Source organism: Eleutherodactylus coqui, chromosome 8, assembly GCF_035609145.1.
Source record: "Eleutherodactylus coqui strain aEleCoq1 chromosome 8, aEleCoq1.hap1, whole genome shotgun sequence".
NCBI classification, from domain to species: Eukaryota; Metazoa; Chordata; class Amphibia; order Anura; family Eleutherodactylidae; genus Eleutherodactylus; species Eleutherodactylus coqui.
In genome coordinates, this window is record NC_089844.1 from 97,387,144 (window position 1) to 97,399,770 (window position 12,627).

Sequence of the window (12,627 nt, forward strand, 5' to 3'; positions counted from 1 at the left end):
AGTTGGCCACACAGGGGTCAGAACCAACTGCTTCTGCTCCGACTAGAGATGAGCGAGCACCCAAGTGCTCGGGTCCACGTTATTCGAGTCGAGCTTTTCGTAAAATTCGAGAGCTCTACTCGAGTAACAAACCCCGTTGACTACAATGGGAGACTCGACCATTTTTGTATGTGGGACGCCGGGTCCCGAGCTCTTTTTCTTTTTTTGATTTGTGTGTTCTCTCTCTCTCCCTGCCTGCCAGCCAGCCAGCCCAAAAATTTGCCATTGACGTGCACTGCGGGGAGGGAGAGGGGCCAAAACTGACACATCACAGCGGGGAGGGGCCAAAAACTGGGGCGGGGTCGAACACGGCGTGATGCTTGCTCGAGTAACGAGCACCATCGAGTATGTTAATACTCGAACGAGCATTAAAGGGGTTGTCCCGCGAAAGCAAGTTGGGGTATACACTTCTGTATGGCCATATTAATGCACTTTGTAATGTACATCGTGCATTAATTATGAGCCATACAGAAGTTATTCACTTACCTGTTCCGTTGCTAGCGTCCTCGTTTCCATGGTGCCGTCTAATTTCAGCGTCTAATCTCCCGATTAGACGCGCTTGCGCAGTCCGGTCTTCTCCCTTCTGAATGGGGCCACTCGTGCCGGAGAGCTGCTCCTCGTAGCTCCGCCCCGTCACGTGTGCCGATTGCAGCCAATCAGGAGGCTGGAATCGGCAATGGAACGCACAGAGCCCACGGTGCACCATGGGAGAAGACCTGCGGTCCACCGTAGGTGAAGATCCCGGCGGCCATCTTCGCAAGGTAAGTAAGAAGTCACCGGAGCGTGGGGATTCGGGTAAGTACTATCCGTTTTTTTTTTAAACCCCTGCATCGGGTTTGTCTCGCGCCGAACGGGGGGGCTATTGAAAAAAAACAAAAAACATTTCGGCGCAGGACAACCCCTTTAAGCTCGGAAGAGTATGTTCGCTCAACCCTAGCTCACTGTGTATTGCAGCATTGGCAGTGGCCTCTTGGTCAGTTGATTGGTCTAGCGTCCCGAGCGGCAAACTACAGCTGATCGACTATTGAGCTGACCAACATCATGAGGACAGGTCAACAATTGTATTTGCGTGAAAAGCAGCTTTAATTTTCTGTGCCTCTCCTTTGTAAAGTTCCATTTATTCTAGCTATCTAGATGCTGCTTTAGTCTGTGAAATGTTGTGTTTGATCAACCGCCAACTAATGCCCATTGTGGTGCCCTGTTAGAAACACCTGATTTGGCAGCAAGGTAAGCAAAGCAAATCAATGAGCTCTATTAGTGCACCCGAAAAGCCACTGCTTGACCTGGATGTGGAAGGAGAGCCTGTGATCAATTTCCCTTTCAATCTTATTCTTTGATCTTAATAGAAAAAGGCAGGTTTTATTTTCCTTGTTTTACCTAATTTAAATTTTACGCCTGCGGGCAAGTGCAGGAGAGCCGGAGACAAGATTTATACGCATTATCTTTCCTTATAGTGTGCTTATCACGCTTTATGGCCACAGACCTTGCTAGGGAGAAAACTCAACTTTTCATTTAAAAAAAAACCTATTAAAAAAAGATTAATGAAGCAGACACAAAGTTAGATTGAATGGAAGAAAAGGGTTGGGTGGACATAGCAAAATATATACAGCAGTTTGTCAGAAAAGGCTTTATTATACTGTTTATTCCAAAGCTCTCCGGTGGACACACACAGTTTATATGTCTAATGGGGCACGTTAGTCATCTGATCAAAAGCAACTGACGGAAAATGGAAATGACACGATGGCAGGAAATGAAAAAAAAATGCCAAAGAGGATCTCCACTCAAATATCTCACTTCAGTTTTTTTTTTCCAGGCACGTACGCAAAACTATTTTATAAAGACGATTGATGGAGTCCGGACTGTTAATACGAAGAGCTATGTAGCCGCTGGGCTAAGTGTTAGCTGCTGGTACTTTTATAATGTATACATACTTATTGTCTGGCTGCTAAAATAATAATAAACTTTCTACAAGGTAACTTTCTCGCTGAGAAGCACAAACATTCCGCAATAACTTTTTTTCACTTTGTAGTGTTCTCTATGAAAATTTATAAGTATTTTTTAGCTACAACATTGCAGAATATGGTCTGTCTGGGGAATATGCTGAAAACCGTCCTTCCAGCATCCAAGCACTTTTATATGTGAGTCTGCTAAGGCGACAACGGTAATGGTAGCAACCTTTCGCTGTAGGACATCGGTTGTTTGTGGCTTATTGCTGTATACATGGCCCTTCAGTAGACCCACAAGAAAAAAAATCAGGTGATATCAGTTGATTTTGGTAGCCACCAATTTTTCAAAATTAATTGCTCACCATCACTGAAATAACTTTCAATTTCGGTGATATTTGCCTTAGATGTGTGGCACGTTGCGCTATCTTGGTTAAAGTAGCTTCCATTAACCCCTTTAGTGGCACGCCCAGAAAATCTCTGGGGCCTGCTGCACTGACCATGCAGTTAAACCCAGGAAGATTTCCGTGGACAGCTCTAGTGCTGAAATGCTGGCCAGGACACACAGTTATTGTGCCACTGTACACATTTGCCACTTTGAACTACCTCAGGAAAATCTCCAGGGCTTGCTGCACTGACATGGTAATAATAAACCTGCCACTGAAGGGGTTAATTCATCTCAAATTTTTTTCCTTCAATTTGTGAATCCAGCATTTTGTTTGTACACTTTCTTCACCATCATTACTCTAAAAAATGCTCTTTATAACCAGAGAAAACAATGCACATGTATGCAAAGAAAAATAGGTTCCTCGTCGCTCTTGCAGGACCACCATTGCTGGTAGTAATAGTGAAAAATAGTAAAAAAATCTTCTCTATTCACATAAAGTGATATAGAGAAAAGTAAGCAAGGCACTGTTCAGAAACAGCCCATATCAATATGACCCAACTATATACAAAGTATATGTGGCAAACAGATAATGCCAAAAAAAAGTACATACATTTCCTTTTAATAGGTTTTAAAAAGCCAGGCTGCAACGCGTTTCGCCACTCTGCAAAGTGCCTTTTTCAAGAAGACAAATGGTACAAAAATGCATATATAAATGCCGTAGCATTTTACAATTGGGACAGTAACCAACAAGTAAAATAAGAAGTTTTTCAACCACATGAACTTACAATGAGGAAAAAGAAGAGCGATTTCTGCCCATGAGAGCTTACACTCTTAACTGAATGGTAGAAATGAGACATTCATTTTGCCGAAGGGACCAGTCGCTTGTGTTGGCAAGGGTAATATATATATATATATATAAAGCTGCATGAATCCGTCACCCAGATAGCATCTAGGCCAACATACCCTTTAGAGCGGTACTACAAATGTAGGTAGTCGAGGACCGAGTGGAGTGGGGATATCTGCAACTAAGTCAGGTTGTGTATGGGTCCTGGCCTGTGGTTATGTGACATCGATGTCCTTGAAGAAATTAGCTTTCAAGGCTTGTAGAAAATTGGGATTGTTAGGATCACTTCAAATATTCCAGGTCCATGAGCTTCACAGAAGGGTTATAGCATGGAAGACGTCCTAAATGGGGGAGTGAGAGGATGTGATAAGTGTGGCTCACAGTCATCAGTCATTGGCTAAGCAAAGAGCATTCGAAAAAAGAGTGCCCGGAGTGCTCATACAGGCTCCTATACAACAGTAAGGGGCTGCTCACACTAGGATTTAAGCATCCATTGAATCACATACGTTTTCATACAAAAAAAACAAAAAAACATAGCTTCATGTACCTATAGGCTAGAATGGGGCAAATATAGTCTAAAAGTGCAGACTATATTCTGACTATGTTTGACAACCCAAACCTTTTTTTGTGGGATGGAAAAGCATAGCCTAGCACGCTTTTGAACTCAGAAAAAAAGAATGTTATTTTCAACATTACAGTTAATGGAAAATATATGAAAAAACGTCTGTATGTTTCCATACATTTCCCTTAAAGGGGGGGAAAAAAAATTTGCAACTTCAAAACTTTATTAAGGAAAAAAAAAGAGTTTACAGCGAAAAAACATGGCTGTCCCTTTAATGGATATGTTTTCAAAACGCACAGGTAAGCATAAAATGGCATACGCTTGTATACGTTTTTCAGGTACGTGTATATGATAAACATACAGGAGAATCCTATTGTGAACAGCTCTTGATTTGTCCATCTCTGTTCCAAATATTATGCTTATACGATCCAAGTGGATCAGACTTCATCCCATTGGAACGTCAGACTGAAGTGCAGAATCTAAGCAACCTGTAGACCTGCCATAGCGAGGCATTTACAGGCTACCTTATTGCCCAAAACGCTGAGGATCCGTCCAGTTCATCGCGTTATTACAGGAGCATACTGGACATTATATGGAATAGACCGCTGTTTAGCTACGCAGGAATTCTTATTTAAGAGGATTTATAAGTACGGGAATAAAGCCAGGGATTACAGATGACTAGAAGGAATCCCCTTTACAGATATTAGTGGAATATGCAGAGCAATGCTCCGATGCCAGAGTCTGTGGGCTGCAAATAGGATAGTGTACAGTAACCATAAAATGCTAGTTATAGCTGAAATGTAATTCAGTTATGTCACGTAATCTCCTGACATGCTATAAAATGAAATCGGATACATCCCCCAAGAAAAAACCCTGTAAAAATTAAGGAAAGCTGTACAAGAGGAAAATAATGTGAGGTACAAAGTGTGAGTGCAAGGATCGGGCCAACTTAATAAAAAAATGCCATAGTAATGGACTCACCAGTGTATTACAGCTCTGCACCACCTATATGGCACCTATGGACGTCTATGGCTCTACTGCACCTACCTATACCTCTGATTTCATATGGAGAAGTCATTTTAGGGGTATTTAAAGGGGTGTCCTTGGGCAAAAACTATTGATGACCTATCCTTAGGAGAAGTCATCAATAGTTAATTGCTGAGGACCCGCCGCACGGGATCCATGGCGATAACCTAATCGCTTGGCTTGCTATCAATGCAAGCATCCTGGGAGATAGGAGCAGAAGTACCCTAGCTGGTGTGACTCCAATTGAAATCAATGGGAGCTGGCTATTACAATTATGCACTTCTACCAACTACATGGCCGCGGAAGTGTAATAACTGCTTCAGCTCCCGCTGATTCAATGGGAGTCAAGCCAGCTAGGCCACTTCTGTTCCCGTATCCTATGACGCATGTTGCTGCCTGCATCAATGGCAACAGCAAGGTGATCATGTGATCGCCAGGAATCCTATGCAGCAGGTCCCTATGGTAATTATTGATGACCTAACTTAAGCATAGGTCATTGGTAGTTTTTGCCTAGAAAACCCCTTTAAAGGCATGTGCGAATCATGTGGACACCCCTGGTACAGGGCAGAACAAGGGCTAAATATGAGCTATGCTCATTCTGGTCTCTGGTGAACTTAGTTACGACCCAACGGCTCCTTACAGTACAGATAGCTGAACAGATCCCATTCTGATCATTTGTGATACAGGACAACAAAGCTTAGTAGACATTTCATCTGCTGTGGCCCTCCCCTATAGATGTACTAACAACTGACATAGTTGGTTCTGTAGGGCTGGTTGGCCAAGCTGTCGGTCACCGAAAAACATCTCCTTCCTGGGGTAATAACCCTATGTATCTGGACATATGTGCTTCAGTAAATATATGAGGCTTCTGTTTCTTGTAATGATCATTTCTGGGAAACACTACATTTAGAATACAGTTTTAGTGATTATCTTTAGTAGAATTGTTGAATTCCCGTAGACTTGAGGAACAAAGTTCTTTGTATAAACCACTTCCTTGTAGGAAGATGACAGAATTTGCATAGTTGAGAGACTAATTTTACCTAGCAATGTCAGACTGCAGAAATAGAAAATATATGAGGAATACATTAATCTTCTTTTATGTTCCATTAAATGTAACCAAATGACGGCGCTAGAAAATACTGTATCCAAAATGTTAGCAAATAAAGCTGTAAAGTCCTAACTTTATGTTTAGACGTCACATATAAATATAATCCGCAAGGGCTTCCTTTTATGTCATGGTTAAAGCAATGCGAAGGAATTAGTAAGGGTCACACATACAAGGGCAGTGCAGAAAAGCAGAAAATGGCAATTAAGCTAGAAGTATGCCAGATGGAAATCCCATGCCTTTAATATACAGAGGACATACCCATCCTATTATCTCCGGTGCAAAGAACAGATTGCTTACAGCAATAGGGTCATTTCAAGTGGCTTGCTATCGGGGGTGTAGATTTTAAGTCTACAGCATGCAAATGTATGCTGTGGATTTTCATTGCAGATTTTGTCCTTCGCAACGCAATCCGCCGAGGAACCTCAACATGTGATCAGATCCTACATTAGAAATCCCCTCGGCAGCCCTGTCGCCGTTTTAGGTCTGTTACACAGCAAGTAGGAGTGAATCCTATAATAAAATCATAGCTCTTCTATAGGGACTGCTGTTTAAAGACTGTCATCTTTTTGCAGCCCTTACTGACTACTTAAAGTAGTCCTGGATATTCATGAGCTGCAGGTTAGCCACACCCACCTCATCCTCCAGCCAATGATTGCCAGCTCTCTCCCTATGCACAGTAATAAGCAGGGAGCAGACAATCATTGGCTGGAGGGTTGAGTGGGTGTGGCTAGCCTGCAGCTCATGAATATCAGGACTACTTTCAGTAGTCCCCTATGCATGTGCTGCTACTGATAAAAGGCAAGTTTCTCCAAAACTACTGCACTGATCCACACCACATATTTACCACTGCAATCGGTGTGACTATCACTACCTTATGCTGCCCTCAGAGAGGGGTGCAAAATTATGGTTGGCAGAGTGTCATTAAGTAAAAATATACCATAATTCCCAATGCAGTCCTACATTAGCCACCAATGCGTCTTCTATTTTCCAGTAGGAGACAAACTAAAATTATACACATATTGTGAGAGAACTATTTATGGTATACATAAATAAAGGCGACATGCTATCATTTTCCTTGTCAAAGAACGGTTTCCCTTCATAGTCTGATACTGATTGGACAGTGTCAGAATTAGTAGAACCCCCCCCTCCCCCCGCCAACTGGTAACACCCAGATGTCAATCTTTATATATATAAATGACTTTCTGTAGTATGTTCTGCATGCACCGCCAAACAACCGGATCAATCTGCTCCAAATTTGTAATATAGGTAAATAACGCTCCTCATAAGCTTTTAGACCAGGTTTCAGCTCTCTACGACCTACTGTTTTTGACATGTCCTCAAAAAATTGTAATACAAACGCAAATATTAACCCTTTCCAATCCAATTTGTGTCCTGGTTTTCTTGGGGGCTTACTCTTTTTCTGCCATTATACAACAGCACTATCTGCTAGCTAAAGCCAGTACTGCATGAGGTGACACACTGGATAGGCTCCAACAACAGAGAGGCTGGCAATATACAGTAAGAGAACCTCCAACAGATGTCTACCAACATCGGAGCTGTACAGCCTTAAATCATATTGTCTTCACAGGTCAGACAGTGGATTGGAAAGGGTTAAAGTGGTTGTCCCGTTGCCGCTCTTCAATAGGACCCTCAGTATTAAAATAATAAAGTGAACTATACTTATTCCTCTGCAGCTGCCAGGATCCAGTGATTGTTGTGACTGATGATGTCACAGGACATCAGGTGACCATTGCAGCCAATGCTGTGCTACATCAGACATGGTAATAGAGAGCTATTGGGGGTATTACAAATATGGGAGAATAAACCATAGTATGGTTCTGTTTGTAGCACCATACAGTAACACACAAAGTATAGAACCACATGGAGTTCCTGCGCCTCTGTACAGTATCCTGCATATGCCTCTGGCATGTGAATGAGGCAATCCTCCAATTGTTGTGATCCATCAAAATTGAGATTCCTACCAGAATACATTAGCCATTGCTGTAACTGACTTTTTGAAGTAATGCTTATCTAACTTTAGTAATATCTATACTCCATTATTATTTTGGTATAATTAATACAGGAGATACTTAATTGCCTTCATTTAACTCTGATCATTCTATTCCTGGAGGCCTAAAGCTGAGACAACATGGGTGACTTTGTTACAGACATCTGGACAAAGTCTCACGGCGAAGTGACGTGTTCATTTCCTATTATTATGTGAGTGAGCTACGTTTTTCATATCACTATGCATGTCACAAAGCAATGCCACCACCAGCTTCAGATGCAATCTGCTGCATATCTGGCCACCAGTCTATCAAGAACATCGCATACAATTGGCATGTGGCACTATATCAGCAGGCTGAAAATCCAATAAAGTATGTAGTGTAACCCTATTCTCATAGAATCCACATTGTATGAAGAACTCTACAATGTACTGCTCATTCTGTAAAATATTGCTTGATTGCAATTATTTAACTGATACCCTTATGCCAGCCTTCTATTTAACAATAATATGTTTTTTTCTTCTTTCCAGCTCAAATAAGACAAACATCCTCCTTTAGACAATGTCATTAGGTATTCATGCTGGCCACCACATGTCCCCTATAGAAAATACCAGCAATTACTTCAAAGATGGAGCTCATACAGATCCTACAGATACGCCATGTGCTCCTTCAAGCCTTCATTTCTAAGTTGCCCTTTCTGCAGTGTAATTTTTTTTTCCAATAGGTAATAAAAAGGAAAAAAAAAAAAAGAGGTTAACGATGAAACAATGCATTTCTTCAATCCATACACAAGCTTCAAAAACTAATGGTTCTTCAAGTGATTTTGTGTTGAATTATTAAACATTAGGGTAATGCTCTTTGGGCCTTATTTTAATTATTCATATTGGTGTTGAGAGGCAGAATAGAAGGTTATCTTAACGGATCAGTTTTTAAGTGTAAATAATAGAGCGTGCTAGGAGGATCAAAAAAAAAGCAAAAAGATACATTAATACCCTTAAAATAATAATACATTGGATACGTTGCACAACTTTGCCTTAAACTGAAACATCTAAAGTCTTCAGCAGAACTGACAAATGATAGGATAACCTTAACGATCCAACTCTGGAGAAATATACAAGAGTGAGAAGGCTATGGATGGAAGCAATAAAAACTCAGGAATCTTTGTTTAGTTCTGGAATTCCAAGAATTTCCTCTATTTAGTGAGGATACAGTCAAACGTCAATGCAAGACTCCAATATCCAAAGTCAGAGCCTGCTTTCTTTGTAGAACAATTCTCTATGACATGCCACACATGTAAAAGTAACATCTCATCTGCAAGAGAAACATGGCCACTCGCTAGTAGGGCTGCATGGCAACCATTAGCATGGAAAAGTCAGCAGAAATGAGAATGGCATCAAACGCTGCAACGAGCACATACTGGTTTGGTTTGGCTTACATTTAGGAAGAACATGCAAGGAATTAGAAGGCATCTCCCAAGCATTAGCAGCCAGCTGAGGCTGGAGCAGATGACATGATACATATACATGCATTTCCATTTCTTATGACTCTTCAAACTTAAATGGGGATTTTACTGTACTTTGATCTATTGTTCTAAAGTGCAAATGCTGTTATGGTTTCCTACTGGGGCAGGCAACAGCTGCAGCCAAAGTATCACATACAGTGTGCCTTGGGCATGCTGGCTATGTCAACAGATTATCTTGCATTGAGCTGTCTAGACTGTTATTAATATGCAACTGATTCAAAGTACTGACCTACTAAGTTATGGCCTTTTTTTTTTACAAGATGGAGTGAAAATGGTAAGGATTCCTTTAATTAGCTGAATCCACATGGCAGCATATGTAATCTTCATTGTGCACACACACACAATATGAGGACAAACAATGAAAAGCTACATTGCATCTTTTTGTTTATTAATTGACATCACTACACCCAGGCTACAATGTATCCACTAGATGAAACTTCAGCAGTAAGCACTGGAGATCAGAGCCCTCCAACATGGTATTATTCTATAGTCATAAACATGTCAGAAGTTTACTCCACAGCACTTCTACCAGCTATTTACTAAGTACAGATAAATAACCTTGTATGAAAAAAAGACAGCTGTATTACAAGGTGATACCATTATTGGTATATATATATATATATATATATATATATATATATATATATATATATATATATATGCGCAAGTTTACTAAATGCCAGCCCTTCATCAGCTATTTACTAATAAAGTCTATGTATATATAAAACATGTTTCTACATAATGTATAAACGCATAACACAGCGGCCTATTCTCCTCTTCCATCATTTCTTTACCTACACATGTAACATGTTTTAGAGCTGTCCAGCATTAGCAAGTGCCAAATCGAAAGCCCATTTCATGAATCCATTCCCATTTTACTGGAAAGCATAAGTAGACATGAACTAGAAGCCTGCACATAGGACATACATTCAAGGCAACTCTTTTGTCTATTACTGTAAGTGACTTCCCTGCTCCCATTGTGCTACAGTATTACAGTACAGCACATGGAAGAAGAAAAAAAAAAAGACAATTGCTACATTGATACAAGCCAAATGCAACAAGATAGGCATATATACACACACTTTGTTATTCAGCATTGTCAGAGCTTTGACCATTTGTGTGAATGAGATCATGTCATTGCAAGGGAATAATATGATTAAGTGTCATGGGATTTCTGCTGATATAAGAAAGTAGCAACATGGAAGAAGTCACTAGAATCTGCTGATTAAGCATCAGGAATTAGAACAAAAATCAAGCTTGCACTGACATTAAAAAAAAACACACACATCTGTGTCCCTGACAGAGAGGAATAAATGACACTGGCAGCCCTTTAACTTATTCTATGCATTTAAGAGTCACATGGAGAAGAATACAATAAAAAGAAAAACCTGATGCTTTTAGGAAATGCCTGCTGATCAGTGACATTTGGAAAGGAGCTGCTTTACTAGGATGGTGCAAAATGCCAGGGAATTTCCAAAAAATAAATATATATATAAAATGAATGTGAAAGTGAACGCGGGGTGTTAAAAAAAGATTCACAGGATTAATTTAAATCATTCACCTGCTGCCAATTTTCCTCCAAAGATGGCATTGCTGAGAAGTAGCCCGTGTCGTGTACAATCTGCAGCTCCTGGAATATGCTATAACTAGCCAAAACATCCATGATTGCAAGGAAAAGATCACAATGAAAGATAGCTCTATAATCCTGGATGGCTGTCCTCTTATGACAAAAGATAGATCCAAAGTCCTGCTGTCAGAAGTGCTTATTACATACAGTCAGGAGGTGGGGAAAAAAGCACAAGCAGCAACACAATAAGTGCTGATCAATCAAACCCAAGCATTGGAAAAAATCACACACATAGGTATAGAAAAACAGATAGAAAAAGTCAGGATCCAATGTGTATTAATGGGAGGCAAGGAATCCTTAGGAAAAGGCTGTGCTGACTCCAGAGCTTGGACCAGGAAGAAAGATGCAAACTCACTGACATGGAATTGTCATCTATTTGTTATGTACTACTGCTGCCTGCTCATGGATGCAAGCTTTGCTCTCTATTTTAGGAGGAAGGGGGAAAGAAGTGCTTCAATTTTTTTTTCCTCCTCTCTCTCTCTCCTAGCCCCCCCTCTGCTTCTTAAGAGACTTTCTACCTCCTCCTCCTCCAGATCTGGCAGATGAGTAAACTCCTCCCCCCTCTTCCTTCCTCCCCTTCAACTAAGCAAAATTGCGCATGCCTGCAGAATTTCTTGGCAGCAGCTGCCACTCAGGAGAGCCTGTGACCATGTTAGGAGAACAAGGGAGGGAGGAGGCGGCGCTTCACACAGCAGAGGGATGTGACACAACGCAAGGCCAATTGGAAAGCGGCGCTTCTTTGGTGGGCGGGGCGCGAGAAGAAACGGGCGCTCGGATTGGCTGACGGGATTCCTCACTCCTGCCTTACAAGGCAGTGAAGGGAGAGCTATTTTTAGAGGGGTATATAAGCTGCGGTGAGTGCGAGCCGCGCGGCTGTCTGACAGAAATGTGCGGGCTGCTCGTTAGTGATGGCTGCTCTGGCGCTTTGTGGTTCGCCTCGGCTCATGTCACACTATCGTTCCTCACTCAGACAGTACATGGTTTGGTGTCACCGGTCCCTAATGCTGCTCTGCCCCCTCTGCGCTGCACGACCCTCCAGGCAGGAGTCCTTACTGTATATAATCCCTGGACCCGCAGCTATAGAGGTGGCTGTAACCCTGTCACTGCTGGAGAATAATCAGGAGTTCCCACTGTAGCACATATAGCAGGAGGGGGGACATTATACACCGGGGGGGTTTCCAACAGACGACCGCTCAGGGGCCTTCTGCAGTGAGAGGGAGAAGGCAGCACGTTGGCTGTCATTAGTAGGTTCGTGCAGGACTTCCACACAGAGTAGTGCGGTCTATGGATATCACTTATTACATCCACCCCAAGACATAAGTTGTAAAAGATCATAAGGCCGGCTACACACGATCGGGGCGAACGCGGGATCCCGCACCCTGTGCCCGGCTGGTGATCCCGCACCCTGTGCCCGGCTGGTGATCCCGCACCCTGTGCCCGGCTGGTGATCCCGCACCCTGTGCCCGGCTGGTGATCCCGCACCCTGTGCCCGGCTGGTGACCCTGCGTACCGGTCATTTCTTGTCTTCTGTACCACGGATGGTCTGGCCGGTGTCACGTGTG

The 12,627-nt window shown here is 42.1% G+C and overlaps 1 protein-coding gene across 1 annotated transcript in view; it reads right to left on the minus strand.

Annotated features, from left to right (window-relative positions):
- Positions 1-11,461, minus strand: part of KLF7 (KLF transcription factor 7) — a 143,703-nt gene extending 132,242 nt beyond the window's left edge. Inside the window, exon 1 of the mRNA XM_066576097.1 lies at positions 11,000-11,461. Coding sequence (XP_066432194.1) covers positions 11,000-11,101 — 102 coding nt within the window. The 5' untranslated portion in view covers positions 11,102-11,461. The remainder of the gene's footprint in view (positions 1-10,999) is intronic.
- Positions 11,462-12,627: the final 1,166 nt, after the last annotated feature.